The sequence below is a fragment of the Camelus ferus genome, chromosome 11, assembly GCF_009834535.1.
Source record: "Camelus ferus isolate YT-003-E chromosome 11, BCGSAC_Cfer_1.0, whole genome shotgun sequence".
In the NCBI taxonomy this organism is placed as follows: Eukaryota; Metazoa; Chordata; class Mammalia; order Artiodactyla; family Camelidae; genus Camelus; species Camelus ferus.
In genome coordinates this window covers 18,552,088-18,580,016 of record NC_045706.1, presented here as the reverse complement: position 1 = coordinate 18,580,016, position 27,929 = coordinate 18,552,088, and the positions used below count along the sequence as shown (strand labels likewise).

Genomic DNA, 27,929 nt, shown 5'->3' with positions numbered 1-27,929 from the left:
CAAAGCAAGCCCAGTTCCCTCCCCCTTCACCTCCACAGGCAGATCCAGCAGTCCTAAATTCATCAGTGCCCTTCCTGTCTCACAGGGCAGGGATGCCCAGCTCTGTGCGTCCATGGCGTTCTTGGAGGTCATGTGGTAAAAATCCCCAAAGGCTGGGGAAGAAAGAGAGGGTGCAGATTATCTCCTTAACCATGACAGCGTGTTCCACAACTTAGGGATAAGTGTTTTTGGTATGGAGGTGCTGGAGCTCATAGGATGTTTGCACTAGTGCCTGAAGAAGACTGTCACTGTCGGGGGGAAAAAAAACACTAAAACTTCTAATTGTTAAGATTCAGAGATTGTGAAAACAGATACTGCAGCCTCAGAGTTTGGAAAGAGGGACAGCCTGTCTGACTACATCATGGAGAGTGTCAGTGCCAAACACCTGCACCTAAGAGTTGGCTCCCAAAAGGGAGAGGCATGGGGATTTAGAGCAAGTAAGAGAACATAAGACCTCAAAAGTCTTATTTCCCATATAAGAACAATCTCAACAGACACACGGAGGTGGGCGCTGGGGCCTCTGGTAAAACAATGTCTCTCCCCTGCTCAGGCTCCTGTGCAGAAGCAGCAGCGAAGCCAGGCAGCGTGCTCCTCCGCATGCCTTACGCGTAGTGAATGATGGCGCCATTGGGTCCCGTACTGGAAATTGTTGGGAAGCTCAAGTCCACGAAGTCAGCTTGCTGCCTGGAACAAAAAGACACACAAAGCAGAGCAGCTTAAAGGTTTTTACTGTGCCAAGAATCAGGGCCCTCCCAGCTTCATTTAACCTGCCAAGGAAATGAGCCCAGGCTCATGGGGCTCCCAGACTGAGGCTCACCTGCGAAACTCCTCAGCTTTATCAGCAGCTGAAATCTCCGTCACACCACCTTTGGGCACCTACAAGGAAGTTGCTTATAAACCATCAGGTGTGGTAAATTCATGTGTCACCTACGTATTATATGGGGTGCATTAAAAGCTTACTTTTTCCTCAATTCCCATGTCCCCACTGTCCAATTTATAGGACACAGCTTAAGTCTCATCTTTAACAAGTAGGGAACTTCCAAAGGCTCTTACCAAAGCCACCTAAAGTAGAAGGGTTTCTATCCATTTAATTTTTCACTCAACCATTTTGCCTCAGTATTATATCCTGAAACCTCCCAAAACTTAATACACCTAAATTTAAAAATTCAAAAGCATCCCCATCTAGGACATCATCCTAAGAAAGTGATCTTAGATAAATAAAAAAGATAGATACAAAGACATTATTACAAAGTTTATAGTAGGTACAAAAAAATTAAAAACAATCTAAATATTTGAAAATAGGAGGAATGGGTAAATAAATCAGTCTAGCCACTAAACAGTCTCCATTTGGATCATTTTTCCAAGACCTCAAAGCACATGGAAAATGCTCACACTATGATACTAAGTGAATCAGATAAACAAAGTACAAAATCATACCTGCACAGTAAGAGACACGTAAAAATGCTTTACATTGAAAAAATGATACACACAAATGAACAATAGCCAGAGGGGAAAAAATTGTTACACTGGTAGGAATATGGGTGACATTTTCTTTGTCTGACTTAAGCTACTTTTAAAGAGTTGTTTATACAATACTGAAAGGGAAGATGATATTGTTTAATAACAGCACAAAGAAATCACCTTCCTGACAGCTACAAGGAGTGAAAAGGCAAGCAGCTAATGACCAAGAGTCAGTTTAATATAAAAAGTTTTATGGCTTAAAGTTCAAAATGTACACAAAGATCTTTTTTCTCAATATAATCAGCTTGCCTATAATACATTGAGAGTCATCTTTTCTTTTAATGAAACTCCACTTAGTTACAAGGCAATTCCTTAACCCAAAAAGGATCCATTCTGTTAAGTAATTTCTTCACCCTTGTTTCTATTTTCTATAATTAAAGAATTTTTAAATACACACACACACACACCCCAAATTTCCACAAAGAACTATTAAACGAGAGTTCTAAAATTAGATCAAGATCTTAGACCTCATGGTCAGCCAGAGTCACAGTTAAAATCACTTACAATGTCTGAATAATCTATATCCAAGAGATAAACAAAGACTAAGAACCAACCTCTTTCTCCAGCCAGTTAAAGAGTTCACAGAGGGCAACAGCATCTTTAATCTGTGCAGACAGGGGAGACATTTTTTTAAAGTTACTACTGAAAATCAGATGGGCAGATTCAGAGTCCAGCCCTAACATGATCTTGAGAAGGTCGCACATACAGGACCACAAACCATCAGCAATCAGGGCTTTACGTGCAGGCGTTTCCTGTGAACAAGTGTGCAGCAACTTCCACCATGGGGGAAAGGGCTCCTCTGCTGTTGAGCTGTTCAGGACAGTCAGGGAGGCCCACCTCAGAGGACACGCAGCTCCCTCAGAGGGGACACTCCTGTACCACCGGGGCAGGAAAGACGGGCCACTGTCAAAAGGCATCTCTGGGCCCCAAATCTTTCTAGATCCACTGTTGCCCTTGAAACACAAATCTAGGCCTTTTCAGAGGCTTCATCTTCATCATTTGCATCATCATCACCAATATCTGTTTTTGTGTCATGTTATATTTTGTAAAGATCTACCCCATCCAGTATTTTATTTCATTTTCTCATTAACTCTGGAAGGCTCAGAGAGGTTCTGACCATGTGCCAGGCTCAAGGCCGCTCAGCAGGGGAGGGAGCTGGGCCTTCTGACCACCACACATCCCCTCTTCTACCCAGGCTACGGTACTCACGTGAGCTCGCCTCATGCCCTCTGATTCAGCAGAATTCTTCACAGCTTTGGCAATGCAGATAGGGGTATAAGGCATACAGCAGCGGTGATCCTGGGGCAAAAGGCAATAGTGGGGCAAATGGAGCCTGGCTCCGCTTGCCCAAGACCAGGCAATCACCTCTCCACCCAGCACTCCATACTTAGGACAAATCACTGGAAGAGCTCCCACTCAGGACCCACCCAGCTGTCCCCTGGGGCCTGAAGACCTGCCCCTTTTGGTTGATGACTCCGAGCAGGACAAAAGGCGCTTGAGCTCATCCAAAAAGATAAAGTACATCAAACAAGATATTTCTCTTTGCTCCCCCACCTCTTAGCTCTTTGAGACTGCTGGCTGCCAGCCAGCAGCAAGATACTGCTTTTCAGGCCTCTGCTGCAGTCATGGTCAGAGTTCACTAACAGATCAAAGCTTAACCAAAATAACCCCTTTCTGGCTACACAAAGGAGGCTTTTTCCCACTGTCTGGGGATGCACATGACCGACGAGGGAGGAGGGGGAGCTCCTGCTCCTTCCCCCTCAGCCTAGGGATCAGCCACTATTAATGGTCTGATCTTAAAGGACTGGAAGAGCTTTTCCAGTCTGATGACAAGTTAGAATCCAGCCTGTGTTGCTGGGAAGGCAGGGCAGGGGGCTGTTCGTACCACCATGCACTTGCTCCGAGCTTTTCAAAGGACTTTCCATCTTTCCACCCTCCTGATTCTCTCTCTCACACCTATCGCTCATGAGACGAAGAAGGCAGGCATGACACCTGAGGAAGTAAAGCTCTGAGGAAATGAGTCACGCAGTGTGACAGTGACAGGGCTGCAATGGCAAGCCAGGTGTAGAGGGCCAGGCCTGGGCTCCTCCCAGGATGGCTCACTGCATAGTGGAGGAGAGAGGACATTGCAGCCAGCGGCCCGGGGCAGGATAGTCAAAAGGGCTGTAACTCAGGGGGCATGGACTCCTGCCCCAGGCCCTAATTAAAATGAGGGGGCAGGTGTCAGCTGCTTAACACCACCCAGCAGGGGCTCAGTCAAGGCCAGGGCTGTCACTGTCACTTGACCTTTGACAAATCCCCAACTCCTCAAGCCTCCCTGGGCCTCAAGGCTCCTTAACTATAAAATGTGGTGGGGGAGGTGGGTGCAGAGTAGTGTTTCCCAAATTCCAGACATTCTCATACCTGCACAGGACTTACCCAGCTGCCTACCTCCTGGACCCTTATTTACTTAATACTTTTCTTCAGACTCTCTTTGAATCAACTTAGTTTATTCAACTCAACTTTCTCTTGAGAAATAATTTTTACAATATATGGTCTCATATGACAATCATTTTTTCTAGTATACACTAAGATGATTTTTTTAATTGACGTGTCGTTGATACAATATATTATCTAAGTTTCAGGTATACACAGTGATTCACAATTCTTCAAGGTTAAACTCCATTTAAAGTTATTATAAAACATGGGCTCTATTCCTTGTGCTGTACAATCCTCGTAGCTCGTTTATTTTATACACAGTAGTTTGTATCTCTTAATCACCTACCCCTATCTTGCCTCTCTCACTTCCCTCTCCCTACTGGTAACCACTAGTTTGTTCTCTGTATCTCTTAAAACACTTTTAAAACAGACAAATTTAAATAATCCTAAGTATGAGTGTGTAGCACCTAAAATTATCTCTTATGCCACATTTTGGGAAACACAGGGCTCAGTGGGTTCTAACAGCCTCACATTCATCCAGGGGGGGGCGACGCCTCTGACCTGACAGCCTGTCCCAGAGGTCTGCCTTGACAGCCTCTGCTTCAAAGACAAGCTGCATGACGCCAGGACTTGGGGGTGGGGGGTCAGGGGATGCCTGGGAGCTGGAGCGGCAGGTTTAGATGGGCCCCCGAGGCTACCAACCTTGGGGATGGCCTCGCTCACAGCATAGCTGGCCTTGTCGCTGACCCACACCTTCTCCCTCGGGGAGAGGCTGGCACACAGGACCTTGAGCTCGCTCAGGATGAACTTGTAGGGAAGCACCTGGATTTTGTATTCAGCTTCCAGGCCCAAGTCAAGAAGCAGGTGCTCCTTCACACTGGGGGTATCTATGCGGTCACCGTCAATGAAGAGCCTGCAGAGGGGCCAGAGGTGAGGTGACAGAAAGGCAGGCACAGGAGAGGACGAGGACACAGACCCACACACAAGCCACAGCCTCTGTCTTCTGGCAATCCAAACCAAGCAGTTCCTCCTCCCTCCGTTCCTTTCCCAAATCCTACCCCCACCCATGTGTAGGTTGTCACCTTCCACCCAGTTCCCCAAGCCAGGACCTTGGCAGTGTCCTCCTTGATGCCCCACCTTCCCTCCTTCATTGAGGTCTTTGAACCTATAGACCAAATCTCCCTCAAATCTCTCCAGTTTCCACTGTAGCCTGGCCCAGCCACCACCCAGGTTCAGGTTACCATCACCTCTCGCCTGGATTAGTGCCACAGCCTCCTCACTGGTCTCCCTGCCTCCAGGCTTCCCTATCTGCCCTATTTTTCCATCATAATATTCTTTATGACTTATAAGCCTAACCATGTAGTTCCCTGTGAAAAACTCATTCAATAGCTCCACAGCATCCTCAGGATGAGACCGGGCTCCTGAACCTGGCTCACAAGGCCTTCCTTAATGTGGCCCCTGTTCACCTGCTGGCCTCACACTCTATGTCCCAACCACCCTGAACCATTCCAGGTCCTCCACATGCCCTGTGCTCTCTCCTGCCCAGAGCCTTGAAAATGCTGTTCCTTCTGCTTAGATCACCATTCCTTCTCCTCCTTGCCCCTTATTCACCAAGCTAACTCATATGTACCCTTCATCTCTGCTTCAGCATTACTTTCCCTAAGAGTCTCTCTGACCCCCAAGTCTAGGTCAGGCCTCTCCTATGTCATCCATACCCACCCCACTGACGAGCTAGCTAGTGCCCACTGTGTGCCTGAATCCCCAGAGGAGATGCTCATCTCCCCAACTCTAACCCAGGACCCTGTGTGTCTCATTTACCCCAACACCTAACAGAGACCCCAGCACATAAAAGGCACTCCATAAATGCATTGTCTGAATGCAGAACGATCCAAATAGAAGGGCTATGGCAGGAAGGCCACAAGCAACAGTTTAAAAGATAAACTGACAATTCAACAAGGGACAGCTCAGGGGGGTTATTTGCACTGTGGACCCAGGATTGTAATAAGAAGCCCATGTTCCCCTCTGTTGAACTGGCTACTAGAAAACCTGGAATCGAATGTGCGACCTGAACAAGATTTTGCAGCAGAACTCTGTGAACTAACCTCACTCTCTCTGGTTTTATTCCAATGTCCTCGACTACCTATTTTTTTTTATCTCCTAGTACTATAGGGACTTTCAGAGATTTCAAATCATTTTCAGGATTAAAAGAGAGGCAGGACATAAATAAATACCTATTGTTAAGGAAGACAAGAAGGGGAAGGAAGAAAAGCGGGAAAGGGAAAAAGGGCAGGAGAAAAGCAGGCGTCAGTGCGCGTGGGGCCAAGACTGGGTGGGCCCGGACTAGAAGGGGGAGGCTGGGGCTCTGAGCAGCAGGAGGGGGAAGGACTTGCAGGTGTGGGGCCAACACTCACATGATGGTCTCTAGTCCTATGATTGCATAGGAGAAAAACACCGGATTGTGCTCCACATCTGATCCTCGGAGATTGAACAGCCCTGAAACAGAAAGCTCCAGTCACTTGCTGACAGAGTTTAAGGGGTAGCTTGCTGGGGGAGGGAAGAGCTTCCACCTCCTAGGCAAGAACTGGGGGCATCTCTCAAAGCAGCTAGGAACCTTAAGTTACCTCCTGGTTCCACCTCTGAGCTGCAATTGCTCATGTCCGCCAGGTGATGGCACCAGAGCTATTTTTTCTGTTGCCATATCCCGTCCCGAGAAGGGAATGGAAGAGCTGTTAGTCAGAAAACCCCAGAAATGCCCTCCAAACAAAGAGCTGAAACGGGTCTGCCTGGTGGTGATCGGCCAGGCCTGGCCTCGCTGCAGAAAAACCTCTGGCGCTCCCAAATCCAAGGGAAGGAACCCAGCACCCGCTCTCTTCTGAGGGGAACGACCTCGGGCAGAAAAACTGAGACCCACCCACGAGGGAGCCAAATGAGGCCCTCCGCGTGAGGGTCAAGGAGCCCCAGGGGCGGGGCTTCCCGGCAGAGGAACAAAAGCAGTGAGTCAGCGGGGCTCCCGGCCCAGGAATGAAACCCGAGCCCGCGGCCCACCCATGGGTCTGCTGCGGAACCACGGCAGGGTGGAGGACCTGCCTACGGCCAGTGTCAGGGGGGTTGGTGAGGTCACTGTGTGTCTGAGAAACTAGACCGACCAGCAGAGAGCAGGACTCCGGTCCCAGGGCTTTCAGCTACGTGCTCTCCTGAGGATCAGAGTGCAAAAAAGACCCTGGTATAAAAAGTACTGCCTCCACTTTTAAATCGTGGCTTCTCAAAGTAAAGGAATGAGACATGTTTTACCTATCAGACCAAACCAGCACTCTTTGTAAATGACGGTACCTGGAGCTGGCGAGGGTGTGGCAAGATGGGTGCCGTCATACACCCTGTGCAACATTTCTGGCAGGTAAATAAAAGGCAAAATGGTCAAAAGCCCTACCATGCACACACCCTCTAACTCATAATACCACCTCTAAAAGCCAACCAGAAGTTGAAAGAAAATAATCGGAAACTAAGACACGGATTTTGATGCACCAAGACTTTGATGGCAGCACTGTAATAAGATCATGAAAAAAACCGGACATAACTCAAAAGCCATACTTAGGGGAATGGTTAAGTAAATTATGATATAACCATATAATGGGATATTTAGTATTCGCTTAAAATTATGCTTGTATATGCTTAGAGTATCTTGATAAACTGGAAAAAATCAAGCTACAAAATTATATATGCACAGAATGTTAACAGAGTCTCTGTGTAACAAGATTATAGGTGATTTTTTTGTTCTTCTACTTTCTCTGCACTTTCTAGGTTTTCCACACAGAAATGTGTTTTTTTTAATAATCAAGGGGAGAAGTTATCTCTATATATTATTTTCTCCGATGTTGAGGTTCAGTTAATTAGGGATATAAATCACTGATACTCTTGACAAAGTTCGGGGGCTGGGTATTGGAGAGCTACGACACTGTGTAGTAGGCTCTTTTTCTCTAGTGAGAAAATAAAAAGATAAGGCAGTGCCTCTTCGGTACCCTGAGTCAAATCCAGTCATAAAACAGCAGACAAAACAGAAAGGTTCAACCAGATCCCTTCAGGTTCTAAAAGGCACTGAACAACCGCATGAGGACAGAGGACAGTTTAAGGTCTGAAAATGAAGAAACTGCTAGTGTGTCCAAAGGCTTCGTGAAGAACTTTCAGTGCCTGAAGTTTTCTGCAGTAGAAATACTTCTAGAACATCTTCACTGTGAAGAACTTGGGGAAATACAGGAAAAGTACAGAGAAAAAAAATCTCCTATGATCCCACTTTTACACCTATAGAGAGACACAAATGTTGACAGACACAAAAAGTTTGGAGGAAATGTCCCTCCTCAGAGGTATCACAGGCCAGAGGGGGACATCACCACAGATTTAACATCAGCCCCTGGCTGTAATAGTGCTCCAGGCCAGGCTACATTCCCCTCCCCCACTCCCCGTGATTCCTCCTCCATCCTACTTGGTATGTCATATACCCACTTGGTGACAACACAGTCTTTGGCTTATTCTCTGACACTCAGAAAGCTGACTTGCAGGAACACACAGACTCCCAGAGAAGCAATGGAGAGACGGAGTGACATGCCCCCGCAGTGAAACCAGAGCACTCACATGCAATCTCATCCAGGGCAGTGACCACAAACCACACGACGTTCCTCTCGGCCATTTTCAACCGAAGGTCTGCAACCTTGTCTTTCCAGGAAACACCTGCAAGAAACAGACATGCTTGTGATTCCATCCCTTGACTGGTCCCAGGAACCTGCGGGAGCCAAGTGAAAGAACCCACTCCAAATTCTTAACCAGAAGGTCCGGATTCAAGTCCCAAACAAGAGAAGTGACCCTGTCTAAGCTAGTTGACTGTCGAGAGCCCTGATGGCCTCCCAGCAAAAGTAACTCATTTGTTCACCCAACAAATGTCCATGAAGCATCTAGACTTCCCAGGTGCAAATACCTGCAGGTACTATGCGGGTCACTGTGATTACAGCTCTGAGCGACACAGTCCCTGCCCTCAAGGGGCTTACAATCCAGAAGGGAAGACAGACAAACCAGCAGTCAGCTACACTTCTGTATGAAGGCTGCTGCAATAGAGGAAGCACAGGGAGCTTTGAGAACAGACCACCCAGCAGAGAGAACTCACCGAGTCTCAGAGGCCAGGGGACGATCACCCACCACTATACATTCCTGGAGCCTTTCAGTGCTGAGACCTAGGAATTCTCTGCAGTCTACTCACTATGACTATCACATCCAAATCACACTTGAGCTGTGTCCCTGCTGCTCCCCAGAAATGAACTGTGGCCCTAGAGGAGCTCACCCCATCCCCACCATCACCACCCGCCACGAAACAGCCCTTGTATCTCAGGGTACAGCCACTGGTGAACAGGGCAGGCATCTGTCTTATTCACTCAGCACCTGGCAGTGTCCTGCACACAGCAGGCACTCACGTGTCTGCTGAACAGACGTCTTAACTAGCCACATGTGCTCTCCCCTCTCTTACAACCAACAGGTCAGAGCCTCTGCTTCAGTTAAACAAAGTTCAAAACACACTACTGGCAAATGTTTAGCTGACTGTAGGCCGCTCACTGGCCCCATCCCCCAAGTCTGCAATACCCTCAGGTGAGGGCGTCACAAGGAAAGCAAGCTGCGGCCACAACCAAACGCTGCTTTGCAGATCAGCTCGGGAATGCTGTTTAAAACTTGGCTGAGAATCTGGGCTGTAATGCTTTCTTCCCAGGACCCCTCTGGGCAATGTGCCTACATTCCAGACACCCACCCACCCCCGCCCCCATCCCCCTCTCTTCTTCCATTTCTACAGCAAGGCTCCCTCCCCTACAGCCCCACCTCCCAGGCCTTTCCCTCTGCACTCCTCACTGTTCCATAAATCCACGCTCTCATCTCCCACAAGTGTTCAGAGCTTGCTCCTCACTCAGCACCATCACACAGGCCAAAGAAACCCGGCCACACCCCAAAACAGAAGGTATAAGACAGAGGGCAGGGGGCCCAGGAGGGTAAACTTACAAATGCTGGCAGAAGAAAAGGAGAAGGAATCTAGAAACCTCTACGCTCTGTTTCCAACATCAGTCACATTAGAGGGGCAGTTAGCAACTGAGTGGTAAAAAAAGCATTCTCGGCAGCACTCGCCAGTCTGCCCACAAGAGCTTTGCAAGAATAAACTCTGCCAAAGTAGGTGGCAAAGTGGAAACAAACTGAACTGCTTCCATCAAGTGCCCCATGTGCCAGGATGGGGCAAAATCCCCCCCATCAGCCCAAGCTCGACTTGGACTCAGAGGACTTCCATTCAGGTGGAGGGGATGATGGCCGGGGGCCTGCTGGGCGCAGCCGTGGTTCTGACCTGTGTAATCCAGACCCAGTGTGAGCAGGGGCTTGCACGGACGCTCAGGACGCTCTGTCCAGATCTTGTCCACAAGGTTCTCCTTGACAGGAATGAGATGGTGGCCAGCGCTTCTCAGAACCTTGGCCATCTTCTTCCAGTAATCTGAGGAGACACACAAGAGACCTAGCTATGAACTGAATACCCTTTACAGGCAGCAGGGCTTTGAGAGCCTGGCACCTTCTGAATGGCGGTACTCCTGTGGCTCTTCTCCTCACCTTGACCTTCACTGTGACATCAAGTCACACTGAGCCCCCAAATATTCACATCCCACAAGCAAACAAGGAGGATGGAGAGGCATCTAGAACCCACTTCCTCACCCAAGCTGAAAGGGCCCATGCTTACTCACCTGTAGGAATGATCAGTGGGTCCACACCAACCCTGGATCCTTCAGGAAGTACACTCACCAGCCAGTCTTCCTGAGTCGGTGTGTCCTTCAGACCTACAGAGAGAAGAACTGATAAGAAACAATTCCCACGGTGTCATCATGAAAATTATCTCATCAGCCTTCGATCATTTTACCACTACTGGTCACGTGATGAGGGCCCAGGTGGCGATTCCGTGAAGGCTGGAGCTGGGAGCCTCCCTTACATTCCACACCAGGTAAGGGGAACACACACCACACTGCTCTCTCTTCATCTGGAGGGCAGCATCCACATAGAGGACCCCACACAACAATCGGGCCTAAATGGAGGACTAAGCACAAGACTTGGCAGCAGAGAAATCTTTCCAGAGATTGTAAGAGGGACACACAGGAAACCAACATTGTGTCTGTAACATGGCTCCCTGGGTTTCCCAATTACAAAGAGCAAAGAGCCCTTCCCATTTCTAAGAGACCAGTCATAGGACACCAAGTAAGTTTCAAAAAAGGAACTATTATTTTTGATATCCCAGTTTTTCTTTAATCCAACCCAAAATCTTGTATGTTTGGGACATATACTTTTCTCATCAAATTTTTGTTAAACAGTTAATATTTTGGTAAAATATCAAATTAAGAGTGAAAGTTCACATATTCTAAAACAATACTGATTTTTACTACTTTCTCATCTGAGTACTGATAACCACATCACCACAGAAGTTTAAAGGTTTATAAAGAAATGAGCTCATGAATCTCAATTCTAAAAAACTGCCTAGAAGCTGGCATTGAGTTTTTTGCTATTTGATGCATTCCTATTTTTTTTCAAATTACTAAACAAGCCACTTATTAACAGTTTCCTCCATGCCCCTAGTGCAACTTTGAAAGCATGAAGTCATGTCATCTCTTAGCTGACAGATGTTTGGCAAAACCCAGGGATGAATCACTCCCCAAACGAACCCACCAGAAGAGACCGGAGGAGGTGGGCTTAGGGAAGAGACAGCTTAGGGAAGAAACCAGAGAGGGGCTTGGAAGGGAGGAGGATTCATCCCCCAGGGCTCTTCTAAGGAACAGGCAGACAGTATTTGCTCCTCTGACACGCTGACCCTCAAAGTGCTGACAGATCTAAGAGCTGGAGTTGTAGGCCCCAAAGAGAGACACCCACACCCCAGGGGCTCACTAAATGATCCACTGGGGTGCAAGCAGGAAGTATCAGAACTTCCATTTGTATTTTTTCTGAAAAAATAAGAAATTAATCTTTGCTTATATTTGAAATACAGGCAGACACTAGCACATACATATAACATATAAACAAATATACATATATACTAAGGGCACATGAGCCATCAACAGAGGCCTGTAATCAGAAAGTTTAAAGGCCTAGTGTCCTATCCATTTATAACAGCCCCATGACTCCAAATGCCTGTGTGTGTGTGTGTGTGTGAGAGAGAGAGAGAGACAGAGACAGAGACAGAGACAGAGACAGAGAGAGAAAACACCTGGGGCAACATCAACCTGTAGCTTTGATATTTTTATATTTCTAAAAAGATTTCTGAGAAATAGAAAATTAAAATAAATCCACTGCCAGGATAAAACCATTCCTAATTCTTCCCCAAGACAAACAACACATATACATGTATATGGAGACATGTATATGTATGCATACACACACACACACACACACACACACACACCCTCAGTAAACTAACTGCTTGGATCTTGGTGTCAACTCAGCTGAACTCAGTTGTCAACAGCCCTCTGATCCCTGAACTGTGAACCTGGTAACAACCTGGTTTCCTCTTTACTTCCTACAACAAACAGGAAATATCAGGTGTTTGGCCTCATCTTCTCTTCCTCACTCAGCCCTGGTAGGCCCTTTTCCCTCCTTCTATTGTCCAAGTTCAGATTTCAGGAGGCAGAGACCTTTGTACAACCACTAAAACTATGTTTCTAAAGACTGTTTTACAGCACAAAAGAAAATGAAAAACCAGAGTACACACACAAACACAAACACACACACACACACAATCACACAATCATTATTCCATAAACACTGAGCTGTATTCCTTCCATATGTTATTTATTTAATCCTCACCATTTTACGTGGTACTTACTATTACTATTCCATCCTACAGATGAGGAAACTGAAAGTGAAGTAACCTGCCCAAGAAAGTTCCAGACCCACGCTCTTGCCCTATGGCTGAGCTGCCAAAAGTGAGTCCAGGATCCTCAGAGGGAGAGCTTCCTAGTTTCAGCTGCCTGTGGCCCCTTCCCTTTATCTCTGAATCATGACACAGCAAAAAGCAGTGGAAAGGGCCCCAGCGCATGAATCAAATGCACAGCACGCTATGTGAGCAGCAGCGAAGCAACTGCCCTGTCGGGCACTCAGTCTCTCCTCACTAAAATGAGTCTTCTGAACCAGGACCTTCCAAAATTGAACGCATAATGGTATATGTAAGCATGTCATTTTCTTGGTTTTCCTTGTGCCATGAACTGGATTGTATCCCTTCAAAATTCATATACTGAAGCCTTATCCCTAAATGTGACTATGTCTGGAGACAGGGGTTGGAGGAGGTGGTTAAGGCTAAATGAAGCATAAGGGTAGGCTTCTAATCCAACAGGACTGGCGGCCTTCTAAGAAGTGAAACAGAGAGAGCTCCAGCCGTGAAAGGACATAGTGAGAAGGTGGCCATCTGCAAGCCAGGATGAGAGCCCTCACCAGGACCTAATCCCACTGGCACCCTCATCTCAGACTTCCAGCCTCCAGAACTGAAAAAATAAATTTCTGTTGTTCAAGCCACCCAGTCTATGGCATTTTGTTATGGCAGCCTGAGCAGACTAACACATCTTAGATTCTAAAAAGGGTCCATGGCCCCATGAAAGGGTTAAGACCCAGGAGCCCTGAGGAGCACTCAGGTCCCTTCCCAGAGCTGGCCAGCTCAGGCTGAGGCAGCCATGCCTCTACACACCCATTTTCATGAGTGTCCAGTTGCTGTCCATCTGCTTAGCAGCCTGAAGAAAGTAGCGCCCGTCAGTCCACATGGCCGCATGCTCTTCTGTGATGATGGCTGTGCCTGGAACAGGGGAGCAAAGAAATTAACAAGGTTTCTGACAACCACCTAGAAGCTACACAAAATGGCAGCAGGCAGGCCAGTACGGTGAAAGGCAGCAGATCCTGTGTGGCCTGGCCACCCACCACCACTCTAGTGGGGCCGGTGGGCCTTTAACTCCAAGGAAACCTCCAGGCAAGCGAAGACAATTCCACAGAGAACCAGCCGTGGGCCAAGCTCTAAAGGAAACAGTCCTGAGGCAGCCCAGTGGGTACCAGTCCCTGCACAGAAAGGACCCCACTTGCACAGCATGAGTCAAGACCAGTAGAACCGAGGTCTGTGGACCTACAGCCACAAGGGCCCCCTAATCAATAAGGCAGAGGTGGAAACAGTTCCTGCTCAGTGATCACAGTGATCAGCTCCACCAGACACCCGAAAAAAGGTGTTTCACCTTTCCCAAGAAAGACCCCCCAGGCCCTGTGAGTGTTCATGGTGACTTAGCAGTCACCAGCAGGGACTTCAAGCCCCCCACCTCTACCTCCCCTCTGTCCCCACAGGCCAGGCAGAACTCAGGGCTCTCAGCAGAGGTGGCAGCCAAAACCAATCCTAATGTGCCAACCAAGACAACACTTACATCCAAGGAAGCAGAGGGGTAACTTCGAGGAGAGAGGGGCTCCCACCAAGTCTAGAAGCTTAAGGGATAAGAGTCTGAAGAGGGAAACCCTCCCTAAAACTCAAGGGCACAACAGTTTTGAAAAAGTTAGTGCAGGGCACCAATGTAGCTCAACGTTAATCTTTTGTCATTTAAACCGAAAGTGAAAACAGAAAAACCAAAAGCCAAGCACTGAGAGAATTGTACAGGACGGATATGCTAAGGAGGGGGCTCAAGAGTGTTGTCATGTCCCATTTCTATCTGGAGTGCTAGTCACACATTGCTCTCAGGTTAATTGATACACTTTTCTGCACGTATGTTATATTTAATAAAAGTTCAAAAATATCTTTTTGATAAAATTTTTAAGATTTGAAAAGCAAAGGCATAGAGAAAAGGATTGCTAAAACGTAAGCTTAGGAGCTGAGGGGGCTGGGACCACGTTCCCTCTTCAGAGGCTTTATGGAGACGTCTAGTCTGTGTTTTCTTTTTGCTTCTATATCACAGGTTGAAACTGGGTCCAGTTATCTTGGGGAGGCAGACAAAAGTACCAAAGAGCAAAGGGAGAATTTAGTGACTCACCTGCAGAGCCATCAAATCCAGAGATGAAGGCCCGCCGACAGTCACATGGAGCGATGTATTCACTCTGGGAAACACAAAGGACAAGAAATTGGGCTTTGGTCAGTCACATGCCAACTCGTGCTCAGCCCAGCAGGGTGACAAAGGCTGGCAAAAGCTGGGCACCTGCCTGCAAGGAACTGACAGTCTAGCTGAAAAGGCAAGCTGAACATTTAAAAAAAGAAAATAAGTGCACACTGCAAAAGACCTTAATTAATTAAGGGCTAAAAGGGCTGTTCCCCGTTAGCCTCAATTTCTTCATCTGGAGAACAAAGCAAGTCAAGAGAAACAGATCAAAACTGCTCTCTCCTCACTGAGCCCTTACTTAAAAACAAACCAAGAGCCTTCTCCCTTCCTTGCCACTGACATTCAGGCATCTGTTATTTTTTCTGAAAAGGCTGAATTTCTGTTTTAAGTGCCAATAATTCTCTAATTTAAGTCTCTTTAGGTATCAGCTTATTTCTGAACTTCCTGTTTGTGTCCTCTTCCAGGGCAGTGTCACCAATCTCTCCCACGCAGACCCTGTCCCTTCCTGTTAGGGAACGAAGGGAAACACTTCCTACAATCCAAGAGGCTTCAGCAAAATAAAACATCATGTTCACATCTAGGTCCTTCCTAGCTGATAATTCTTTTCCTCTGAATGGAAGGGGATTAGGGCTGAAGAAAATTAAGTTCCCACTCTTGGGGAGGGGGTATGAGGCTACAGTGTGTAACTTCTGGCAATAGCCAGTGAGATATAGAGAGTTAAAGAACTTGTCCAAAGTCACAGAGCTAATAAGTAGTAGAGGCAGGATTTGAACCTGGGCAGTCAGCTCCAGAGCCTTGACTCAAGCCTTGTGCCACGCTGCCCCAGAAAAACACACCATCCTTCATTCTCATAATGACTTTCCAGAATAAGACCAATAGCAAATGAGAAAACGGAGGTTCAAAGACAGAATCGTTAAGTAACTGACAGGTCAATAGCGGGGCCAGGACCTGGTCTGCTTGACACCAGAGCCACTGCTCCTTCTACTGTTCACGTGGTTTTTGCTGAGCTGAAGGACCTGGCACGGTTAAGAATGTTTCAGATAGAAAAAGATAGAAAACGGGGCTACTGGCTGGACCCCAAGGCATTTCAGGACAGCCAGCATGATGGCGGGAAAAAAATGGCACCCATGTTCTACTCCTGTCATGTGGCTGCGAGCTGCCCCTTTTGCCAATGCAGCCACAATCGTGGCCTCAAACCAGTCAAAACACCACGACCCACGGAGGTGCCAGAAGGGCCAGCAGAGAGAATCATGATGGCAGGATGAAGGCACTCTGGGAGCCCTGGGCCACACCTGCCCTCTAGCAGGCCAGCTATGTGGTCCTCAACGAGTCTCCTCGCCTCTCTCAGCCTCAGTTCCTCATTTCTACAATGGGTCATTTCAGATTGCTGAATGCAACGGCAAGCAAATGTTTTATCCCCAAAACACAAAGGAACACTGAACAGAGAGCTCTAAGGACACAGAAAAAAGTGGCCACAGGCATCATTTATGAACTGTAAGAATCCTCCTTTGTTTATTAACCCAGTAATCACTGAGTACAAGACTGTGGGGAAAAAAGGCCAAAATGGGGGAGTGGGTTCCCACCCATCTCCTAGGACTGCTGTGAGGAACAGTAAGTGAACGTTTAAAGCAACTCACCAGAAACCTGAGAGGGCTGTGTACATGCAACAGAAGAGATAATATTAATCTCTTCTTCCTGAGGGGTGACCAAGTGTCTAAGAGGCTGGGAAAACTAAGCTAACAAAAATAACCCTTCTGCTAAAAACCACAGTGCACAACAGGGAAGACACAGAGAGGACACTCTCAACTGACAAGGAGGTTCCCCTGGCCTGGGGCTGAGGACACTGGCAAGGGGCTGGCAGAGAAGGGACTGCTGACCTTGGCCCAGCTGGGCTCTTACACGCAGGGACACAGCTCTCGAGGAGTGCCGCTCCCCACCCCTTCCCTGGGGCAAGCCTGAGAGGAGGCACAGGGCCCCACAGGGGCTTACCTAGAGTTGCCATCAGCAAAGGCAGGAGAAGAGTTTCTCCAAAGGGAGGTGGAATTAACAGCAGGTGGACGTGTTTGGTTTGGGACCGAGATGAGGTCTGGAACAAGAACGTCTAGACATGACCTAAGTGGTCAACATGCCAGAAAAACATCGCTGACCGAAGCTGTCACCTCCACACCAACAGGCTAGGCAGAGGCCAGACAAGCACTGGGCCTGGGCCTCCCACTCTTCCCCTGGCTATAAAGCTGGCAAAGCCCGGAAACATTCTCCCTAGAGAGCAGCAAAAGGTCTAAAATAAGCCAAAGCTGTAGCATGCTAGGAAAAAGGCACAAAGAAACACAGCTGTTGGCTTTTTCTCCAAAACCATCCATTTCTCTCCATCTCAAACATGCCTCAGTCCAAGCCTCCCTCATCTCTACCTGGACCATTGCCCCTACAACCCACTCTTCACACACTCTCAGAGTTTTCAAAATATGTGTGTATGTGTGTGTATCATGTTAGCATCCTGCTTAAAAACCTCCAGTGGCTTCCCATAACATTTAGGATAAAATCCAAACCCCAGCCCAGTCCCCAAGGCATGGCTCGATCCAGCCTGCTCTCCTCCCACAACTCTCCTCCCACAACTCACCCACTCACAATGCTCCAGCCACCCACCTGCTTTCTGCTCCATGTACTTCCCAATCTCATTCCTGCTTCAGGGCCTTTGCACATGCTCTTCCTCATACCTAATAAAAGCTAGCTCCTTCCCATCACTGTACTTCAGATTGGATGTCAGTTTCACAGAGAGGCTTGCCTGAATGATCCACTTAAGAAGCAACTCAGCCTCTTTCATGTCTCTGTACAGCACATTTTTCTAGATGTTTCTCGTCTTAATGACTGTTTTACATTGTCATTGTATTGTCCTGCTCCCCAGAATGTAAGTCCCATGAGATCAAGGTGTTTGTCTTATTTGTCACAGCCCCTTATACAGGGCACAGGCGACACACAGTAGGCCTCAACCAACATTTGCTGAATAAATGAACAAGCAGGAGAGATGAATCTTTTTCCATAGTTAAACCTTTAGCCACCTCTTTGAAGATGGAGAAAGGGCTACAAGCCAAGAAATGCAGGTGGCCTCTAGAAACCAGCAGAGACAAGGAAATGGGTTCTCCCCAGAGCCTCCCACACTCACTCAGCCCTGCTTTAGACTCCTTCAGACTGCAGCCCTCCAGAACTGTAAGATCATCCATTTGTGTTGTTGTGAGCCACTAAGTTTGTGGTAATTTGTTACAGCAACAATAGGAAACTAATTCTCTATCCAACAGAAAAAAGACCAGAAGGGCTTATAACTGGGGTTTCAAACTCAAATGCCCCAGGGTACAGGCCAGTAAACTAAATGAGTGCAAGCGAGACAGGGTGGGTGTCTTTTCTGGACAGCAGCTCCTACTCAGCTCATTCCCGCAGTGCTGGAATGCAGCCATGTGTCGCCAACCTTCACTATTTCAGGAGAAGCTAAGTGCATGTGTGTTCGTGAAACAGCACCCAGTTTTTAAATGTTGGCATCTAACTCAAACAGTGTAAATAACACAGAGCCAAATAAAACATATATGTAAACTACAGGGGAAAAAAACAAAAACATCCTTAGCCATCTCACAAAATCCAGCTCAAATGCGCCCTTTTCCACAAAGCTTTCTTACTTATCCAGCTTTCAGAGATCTCCCACATCTCTGAATTTTATAGGATCATCCACATTGACATTTATCCATGCCCCCCACCTTGGGTGATAACAGATAATATTGGCTAAGATTTACTAGCTGCCAGTACCTAGCTTCATTTCCTCTAATTCTGATCCCAACAGCAGCAGTTCTAGAATGTATCATCCTCCCCATTTACAGATTAGAAAAAAGAAGAAGCTCAGAGAAATAAATTATTTACTTTCCCCCAAGGCACCACTGCTCTAAGTGGCAGAGCCAGGATATGACCTCAGGTCTGACTTTCAAAAGCCCTTGCCCTTGCCACCTGCCAAGCAACCTCTTTTATTCTGTACAGACACTGTGCATAGCTGGTCTGCATAGCTGGATTATAGACTCTGGGGGAACAAGAAACACAGGGATGCCCCCCATTTACCTCTGCCTTCATCAAGCACATAACAGATCTGCCTTGAATCCATCAGGCCAACCTCAGAGGTTTGACCTGGGCCACCACAGACAGGTGAGGAGAAGCAGGTGAGGTCTCCTACCTCCTACCTCCAGAAATCAAACCTGTGTTCAAACCTGGCTCCCCCACTTACTGGCTGGGTAAACTGTGGGCTCAACTGTTTCATGAGTAGAGCAGGGATGATAAAGATGGCGACCTGGGAGGGCTGAGGTGTGACATAAAGCAATTAGCACATGCTAAGCTTTTGATAAACTGCAGCACTTAATACTCTGCGCCAGGCGATAAGCCAGACTCTATAGAAGGCTTAAGAAAGTACCTTCTCAGAGTACACAACCCAGCAAGCAAAACAAGACAGGTATCAGTGAAACACTAGCCCTAATCAACAGCCACCTAACCTATGCTGCATGTGCAGTATGGCATCTGCTACAGTTCCAAGCTCATATCTGCCTTGAATCCATCACGCCAACCTCAGAGGTTTGACCTGGGCCACCACAGACAGGTGAGGAGAAGCAGGAAGGCAATCCAGACAGGGGGAAAGGTTCAAGGCCCAGAAGCAAGAGGTCAGTGGCAGGACAGCAAGCAATTAGCCTGACTGCTGGGGCAGAAAGTTCAAGGGAGTGGCAGCAGAAACTCCTGGAAAGGCAGCCTGAAGACAATGGTCAAGGACCTCAAACATCACACTAAGAGGCTTAAACTTTATCCTGCAAGTTCTAGAGACAGAATAAAAGTTCAAGAGGAGGTGGTGACGTGACCAGAGCTGGGTTTTAAGAAGAGTGAGCAACATGGCCACGTGCAGATAGACAAGGGCATTCAAGGCAGATGGCTGGGTGCCACAACAAGCATGACTAAAGTTACAGGGGCCATGCTGGAGTGACATCGTTCCCCCTCCTCGACCCTTCACGTCCCTAAGCCGTGAGCCTGGCATAGTGCCTCAGACACACTAGGTTCTCAACAAAAATGAAACTGGAAGAGTAAATGGCTGTGTGTCACATGACTAGTTCTCACCAACGGAATGTGGGTGGGACGTGATGTCTGAGTCAGGGCAGTTAAATATGGATATGCCCTCTCCATCCTCCTTCCCTTCTGCCAGCTGGAATGGTGGCATGGTAGGATGCTGGCATTACTCTAATTAACGCAGTGGGTAAAATCACTCTGGGATAAAAATCACTACCTCCACCCCAAGAGAGAGCCCGGTTAAAAAATACAAAACAGGAAGCCAGCTCCTGGAGGAATGGGAGCAGGATCCAAAGAGTTTAGGAAAATCTGATTCATGTCTTCCAAAGGAGGAACCATAAACACAGCCAAAAACTCAAGCTGGTAGAGTCACCCGGGCAAGAATGCAACTCTTTGACTAAGCTGAGACCAAGAGCAGAATAAGGGGCCTTTACAGAAGGGGAAGGGGAAGAGTTCGGATTTCTCGAAGGCAGTGCTAGGGCAGTTCTGGCCCCAACCAATGATTCTCCGGGTCTGGGGTCCAGTGGTGCCCACAAATCCCAATATTTGACTTAGATGGTACACGAAAGCACCCAGGTGACAAGGGAGAATGGACAATTCCTCACTTTCAAAGTCCCCTTGGGCCCAAACTCACTGATACCACAATCCCTGTTCTGAATTTAAAAGAAAAAGCCCTTAGATCTGCACAAGACAGAGAGGAGCAGACCCCTAGAGTGCCAAGTGCTTGCGTAATCATGCATTTGGGGTGCGTTTTCTCTCCAGCCTGCAACGGGGTGTGGGTGTGTGTATTTGTGTTTTGTAAAGTACACAAAGGAGAATTCAAGATCCCTCTCCACTTCTCCAGCTCCCTCCCTCCCCAACCCGTCAGAGAAATTCCATCAACCCTGAATCTAGCCTGAAATGAAACAGTGAGAACAAGAGCCCCAGAGAACAGCAGCCTCTCTATCACTGAGGAGGCTGCTGTGGCAGGGCACAGACAAAGCCAGGCCATCCTCCTTGTCCTCACAGTCCTGGCGAGGACCCAGAGTCCCACTTAGCAGTCCTCCCAAAGATGCCCATCCTCTCCACTGAAACAAGGAACACGGGACTTCTCATTTCCTTCTGTGGAGGGCACCACAAACCCTCTCAGCTCCCAAGCTTCTCAGTCCCCATGGCCATCTGCTTGCAGGGTCCACCTTCGATCTGTCTGCTGCTTCTCCTCCACACCCTTCCCTTCTCCTCTGCTCCTAGGGCCAGCACCGAAGTTCAGGCCCTCGGGACCCGACTCTGGGATCCTGCAGTGGCCTCTGAGCAGGTTTCTCAGCGCCCAGTGTCTCCCGTCTCCAATCCATACTACACACTGCTCCCATGGATTGATCACATCACTCTCTTGTTCAAAGACCCTCAGTGGGACCCTACTGTCTAACAAAAACCTGAACACCTGACTCTGGTGGTTCTTGGGGGGCCTTGACCAGACCCCTATTATCTTTCTTCTTTAAGGTTATCATTATTCATGTTCTCCCACTTGCAAGGATGTGCCCCTGGTATTTCTTGTACCTCTCTACCTCCAAGCACCCAAATTCTACCTGTTCACATGCCAATTTAAATGCACCTCCATCATGAAGCCTTCCTTGACCACCATCTTAAAACAGTCCCTCTCACCTGTGAGTTCAGTCCACACTTTACCTAAATCTGTGCTGTCCAGTAGAGCAGCCACCAGCCACTCACAGCTACTGCACACTGGAAATGTGGCTAATGTGCCTGAGAAACTGAATGTTTAATTTTATTTCGTTTCAATTATATATAAATTTTTAAACTGATGCTTAAGACTCAGTTATTATAAAACTTTTTAAGTATGTGTAGAATAACTTTGGTATGTAAGCCCACTTTTTCAACTGTAAATTTTACAAAATCTAAATACAGATCAAATATTTTCAATGAACATTCCACAGTCAACTTGAGATGTTCTGTAATGAAATACATAGCAGATTTGAAGACTTAGTATTAAAAAAGGAATGTAAACCACCTCACTAATAATTTTTTATACTGATGATGTGTTGAAATGTTAACATTTTGGACATATTGGGGTAAATAAAAGGCATTATTAATAATTTCACTATTTCTTTTTACTTTGTTTTACTATGGTTATTCGAATATTTAAAACTATGTATGTGCCTCACATATTTCTACTGGACAGTGCTGACTGAGTTCCTTCCAACAGCATTTACTAGCTGCATTTTGTGTTAGCATCTGTGACTAGGGCTATCCACTCTTAAATCTCTTTAAGGGGATATTCCCTTGTTCATCTCTATCATAGTAATAATAACAAGAGTAATAGCAGCTAATATAATGAAACGTATTAGGTGACAGACATGCTTTAAGTATTTACATCTATTAACTCCTTAAGTATTTACATCTATTAACTCATTTAATCCTAACAGCAACCCAAAGAGGTGGGTAGGTCACTATCCCTTTTTTGCAGATAGGGAAACTGAGACCCAGAGAGCTAAACTGACACTTTGGAATCTGAGGTGACTTTCTTGAGGTCAAGCAGCTAGTTAAGTGGCAAATCTGACACCTGAACCCAGACGGTCCCGGAGCCCACACGCTTACCTTTATGCTAATTGCTTGCGCTTTAGGTCTGTCCCAGTACTTAGCCCTGAGCTGGTAGTCAGGAAACATGCACAAGACAAACAAAACACAGCTTCTCCCACCTTGCAAGGCAGATGGCTAAGCTGCAGCAATAGAAACGATAGTTAAAGATTATGAAAGAAAAATGGGTAGGGGGTGAGGGGGCGAGGGGGAAGAGGACAGCAAGACTGCAAGGATACAAGTTTGTGAAGCCTAAACAAATAGCAGCTTCTGCAATAAGAGTGACAGCTCACATCAAGCAAGCGTAGCTTGTGTTTTCAGGACATTGCTGGAAGACACATATTTCTAGGATTAGAGCCTCAGCTTCTGATATTCCAGGATCATTAGCAGGAGCTGCTACACTAAGGGAAAGCCTGGAACAACACCTGTGGTTTGGTCAGCATCACTGCCATTCCCAAAGTTGAATAAGAATTGCTTTGGCTATATTAGGCCACATCTGATGTCAAAGACAGAGAATTCCTAAAAAATCAATCATGGTATCAAATCTGGCCAAAAACTAGATTTATGACAAGAAGTTAGCTCAGGAACAGCACCCAGCACCAAGAACACCAAGATAAATCTGGTTTGGCTACAAGAACATCCCGTACCAGTAAACATACAGATTGTATCCTAATTGCAGACAAAAGGAAACAAAAGCTGGAATACCAACACTACGAAGCTGCCAACACACCCTTAACTGGAAACCTTCAAAGGTTAATGCAAGTAATACTCACAGGTCAAATCTTCCCACACAATGAGGCCTCACCTGGAGGAGGAGGTTCATGAATAAAGCAGAACTAGCAGAAGTTTGGCTGGAGCCTGGGAGACCCCGTTCAAAGGAGAGACCCAACCTCAGACAGCAGTGTGCTAGTGCTCTGATGGTTAATTTTATGTGTCACCTTGACTGGTCTAAGGGATTCCCAGAGAGCTAGCTGGCAAAACATTATATCTGCGTGTGTCTGTGAGGTTGTTTCTGGAAAAGATGAACATCTGACTTGACAGACCAAATAAAGTTCGTCCTCACTGACACATATGGGCAGCATCCAATCTGTTGAGGGTCTGAACAGAACAAAAAGGTGGAGGAAGGGCAAATCTGCTCTCTCCTGTTTCAGAGGAGACATCCATCTTTTCTCGCCCTCGGACTTTAGCATTTCTCGTTCTCAGGCCTTCGGCTTAAGTGGAGACTTGCATCATTGGTGCCATCTGCGAGCTGACGAACCAGGAGAGCCAGTGGTGTGACTCCAGTCCAAACCCGAAGGCCTGAGAACCAGGGGAGCTGATGTTGTGTGAGCCAACCCCTCATAATAAATCTCTCTCTCTCTCTCTCTGTGCGTGTGTGTGTATGTACATATGTGTATATAGATATGCATACATACATGTATATACATATCTACACACACACACACACACACACCCTATTGGTTCTCTCTGGAGAACTCTTACTGACAGGCACTTACAGAAGACCCTAAACCAACTGCTGTATAATGTGCTCCACCACCCTGCCCAGTACTGAGATAGGATGGCTAGAGTCAAACAGCCCAAGGCAACTGCCTGATGCTTAAAGGGCAGAGAATGACAAACACCACTGGTGAATCCAGCAGAGAATCCGTGTGACATGAAGCCCAAGTCCAAAGGCTGAAGCCTGGGACTGACAGGAGGCAGGGCAGAGCCCATCAGAGGTGCCCAGGCAGGAGAAGAAAAAAGGAGTTCCTTGAGGCCAAGGCCCAGGTCTGTTCTTCTTAAACAGTGGAGTGCCCAGCTCCTCTGCTACCTACACCTCCTCAAGCCCAAGTAAGTAGGGTGGCTCAAGCCGGTCACCCAACTTACTCATCCAGTCCTTAGTCAAGATGAAACTTGGGTTCCTATGAAGTTGGTGAATCTTGCTCATCCAGGGAACAGAGGTGAATGGAAGAATTCCATTGCCAATGCCCACGCTACACCTCACCAGCCTCTCCTTACCTGCCCACTGCCTACTTAATTTAACTCTCACGTGCAGGGCCACCACAGCTTCCTCACGTGCCAACAACCCCCCTTCCTGCTAGATCTTCTACATCTGCTGTACTTACATCTTGTATCCTCTCACCTCCCCCTTCACCCACATTCACATGCCGAACCCTCGTCTTTGGTGGCCTCTCCTCTCACATACTATTCTCCCCCCATCTCACTTCAAGAAGCAAGTTCTAACCCATTATGGTTCGAAAAGTGTTGATCAAAAAAAGATTAACAAACTAAGGAATTCCACACTGGGTCCCTTACTCCACTCCTGGGATAATTGTGGAAATTTCATGGATATTTAAATCTGGAAAATACTCAGTACTTCACCTTTAGAGTCACACAGTGCACACTAGTATATTAAAGGCCCTGAGAAGTCCTGCACTTAAGAAACAGTTCAAACAGACAAAGGACTTGAATGGACATTTTTCCAAAAGAAGACATACAAATGGCCAACAAGCATATAAAAGCTGCTCAACATCACTCATCATTAGGGAAATGCAAATCAAAACCACAAGATATTATCTCATACCCATTAGGAGGCCACCATGATAAAAAGAAAGAAAAGGAAAGAAAGAAAGAAATAACAAGTGTTCACAAGGATGTAAAGAAATTGGAATCCTTGTCCACTGTTGGTGGGAATGTAAAATGGCATGGCCACCATGGAAAACAGTATGGTGGTTCCTCAAAAAACTAAAAGTACAATTACTATATGATCCAGTAATCCCACTTTGGCTATATGTCCAAAAGAACTGAAAACAGGCTCTCAAGGAGATATTTCCAGGCCCATGTTCAGGGCAGCATTATTCACAAGAGCCAAGAGGTAGAAGCAAACTGAATGTTCATAAACAGATGACTGGACAAAGAAAATGTCCTATTATTCAGCCTTAAAAAAGAAGGAAATCCTGTCTTAAGCTACAACATGGATGAACCTTGAGGTCATTATACTGTGTGAAATAAGCCAGTCTCAAAAAGACAATACTGCAAGATTCCACTTGGATGAGGCACCTAAAGTAGTCAAACTCTTAGAAAAGTAGAAGGGCAACTGTCAGGGCACGGGGAGAGGGGAGGTGCTCAGTGGGCACAGAGTCTCAGCTCTGCAAGATGAAAAAGCGCTAGAGGTCTGTTGTACAGCTATGTGCATACAGTTACCATGCTGTGTTGTACAGCAGTGTTAAAAATAGTTAAGATGATAAACTTTATGTTAAACATTTTTACCACAATAAAAAAAAAGAAAGAAACTGTTTAGCTCATTTCACTATTTTCTTGACCCCTGACTACATTTTTCACAGAACATCTTACAAAACACAACAGGAATGCTGTAGAATACAGTTCGGGAAACTGTTCTAAACATCAAAATATCCTAAATTTCATGCTGTTGCTTCAAATCATCCAATCCTTTTGGTTATTCATTTCAGCCCTTTATTTGCTCCTGAGGCCAGGAAATCTCATGTGTCCCCAGGCAGGGGTCTAATCTTGACACTGTCCCTAGGTTAACACTGACCTGATACTGCCACGACCGAGTGGTCCAGCCCCTTTGGGGAGGGGCAGAAAGGAGGCCAGCTCAAGTGGGCCTCTTTTGGGAACTCAGCTCAGCTGACAGTAATACCTGTATCTGCCGCCCCCTCCATCGTGGCAGACCCTCATGAGTCATGTCTACGCCACACGCAATCCTACATGTGCACATACACACACGTGTGTGTGCACACAGTCACAGTGACCAGGACCAAGGGTAAACACCAAGCCACTACACCAATCTGACCCAGGACTCTGGGTTTGGAATTAAGTCAGGGATCTTGAAAGTAAGAGATAAAGAAATATGAATACAGAAAATGTGGGGTGGCCACCTATTTACTATCTACTTTGTTGCCTAGAAAGAAAGAAACTCATCTGCAGCAAGAGCTGAAACTCCTCCCACCCCAGTCCTCCGAGAGGGCCAGCTGCATCCCTGCCCTCAGGGGACACCTGAGGCACGACTCCGGAGAGGACCGTTCACAACCTGGAGCAGTGCTAATGCAGAGGCCCTGCCCCTAAACCCTTAAATCAAGCAGTTTATTGCTTGAAGTACTTCAAGGTAGTTTATGCTGCCTGCAACTAAATAATGCTAGAACATCAGTATTTCCCACGATTGCTTTTTACTCCCCTAGGCTTTTGCCAAAGGAACTTGCCACATTGTTTCTGAAAAGCACTCCGAGCCTTTGCTCCTGCTAATCTTCCTGCTGAGAATACCCTCCCTTCTCCTCTATTTATACAACTATGCATCCTTCAAGGTCCAGTTCAAATACCTCCCCTGACCATGAAGCCCTCCGTTATCCTCCCCCTCCCCCTCAAACATCCACAGCCCTCTGTCCAGACTTTCTTGATGGCACATCTACATTCCACCTTACAATACAGACATGTGTACGCATCTTAACTTCATTACCAAACCGTATGCTTCTTGAGACCAGGGCCAGTCACATCCTTGTGTCACGTACCACACCTAAGGCAGCGCCTTGCACATAAACAAAGGCTATAAAAAATAGATGTATAGATGACTCAATGGAAGAATAGCACTTTGTATATTGTCTCATGCCTCTACTCAACTGTAAGCATAGTAAGGACATTCAATCTTAAATCCATCTTTGTAACAGTACCATGAGCATGGTGTACACATTCACACACTTGCTGACTCAATGACCTAAAAGAGTCAGTCCTAGAATCCTTCCATCCTCTTCCCTTCAGCCCCGTCACATGCAGTCTCCACCTCTCCAATCCTGACTCTCCCATATTTAAATCACTTGTTTTCTGAAGTAAAGGGCACTTACTGAAATGCTTCCATCAAAGGTGGTTGAGGGGAAAGAAGGGGTGATATTAGGAATCATCCCTAAAACCTGCGGGGGTAGAGATTCAAGAGGACTTTCTGACTGCTCTTCTGGTTGTGCCAGCGGGATGGGACAGTCTGGATGGGGACAAGGGAGGCAGGACAGACGATTCTGCTGGGGACAGGGTGCGGCAGTGGAGATGAGGTAAAGAGAATGAGCAACAGAAAGGCCCAGACTTCTGCCCCTTCATTTGTCCCCTAATTCTTCCACAGTTGTTTGAAAGCTAGCTAAATACACTGGAAACAAGAAAGCCAGGGCCAAATCAACATGCATTCAGTGAGACCCTACTGGACACGGGTCCCTGTGC

General features: G+C 46.9%; 1 protein-coding gene across 2 annotated transcripts in view; it reads right to left on the bottom strand.

Annotated features, from left to right (window-relative positions):
• The window catches only part of XPNPEP1 (X-prolyl aminopeptidase 1), a 51,395-nt gene that overhangs the window by 10,415 nt on the left and 13,051 nt on the right, over positions 1 to 27,929 (bottom strand). For both annotated transcript variants that reach the window (XM_032490970.1, XM_032490969.1), the window contains exons 4-14: positions 15,018 to 15,081; positions 13,706 to 13,810; positions 10,731 to 10,823; positions 10,343 to 10,486; positions 8,605 to 8,700; positions 6,390 to 6,471; positions 4,681 to 4,891; positions 2,770 to 2,859; positions 2,115 to 2,165; positions 857 to 915; positions 646 to 723 (exon numbers count right to left, since the gene is read on the bottom strand). In XM_032490970.1, the coding sequence (XP_032346861.1) occupies positions 646 to 723; positions 857 to 915; positions 2,115 to 2,165; positions 2,770 to 2,859; positions 4,681 to 4,891; positions 6,390 to 6,471; positions 8,605 to 8,700; positions 10,343 to 10,486; positions 10,731 to 10,823; positions 13,706 to 13,810; positions 15,018 to 15,081 (1,073 nt within the window). The remainder of the gene's footprint in view (positions 1 to 645; positions 724 to 856; positions 916 to 2,114; positions 2,166 to 2,769; positions 2,860 to 4,680; positions 4,892 to 6,389; positions 6,472 to 8,604; positions 8,701 to 10,342; positions 10,487 to 10,730; positions 10,824 to 13,705; positions 13,811 to 15,017; positions 15,082 to 27,929) is intronic.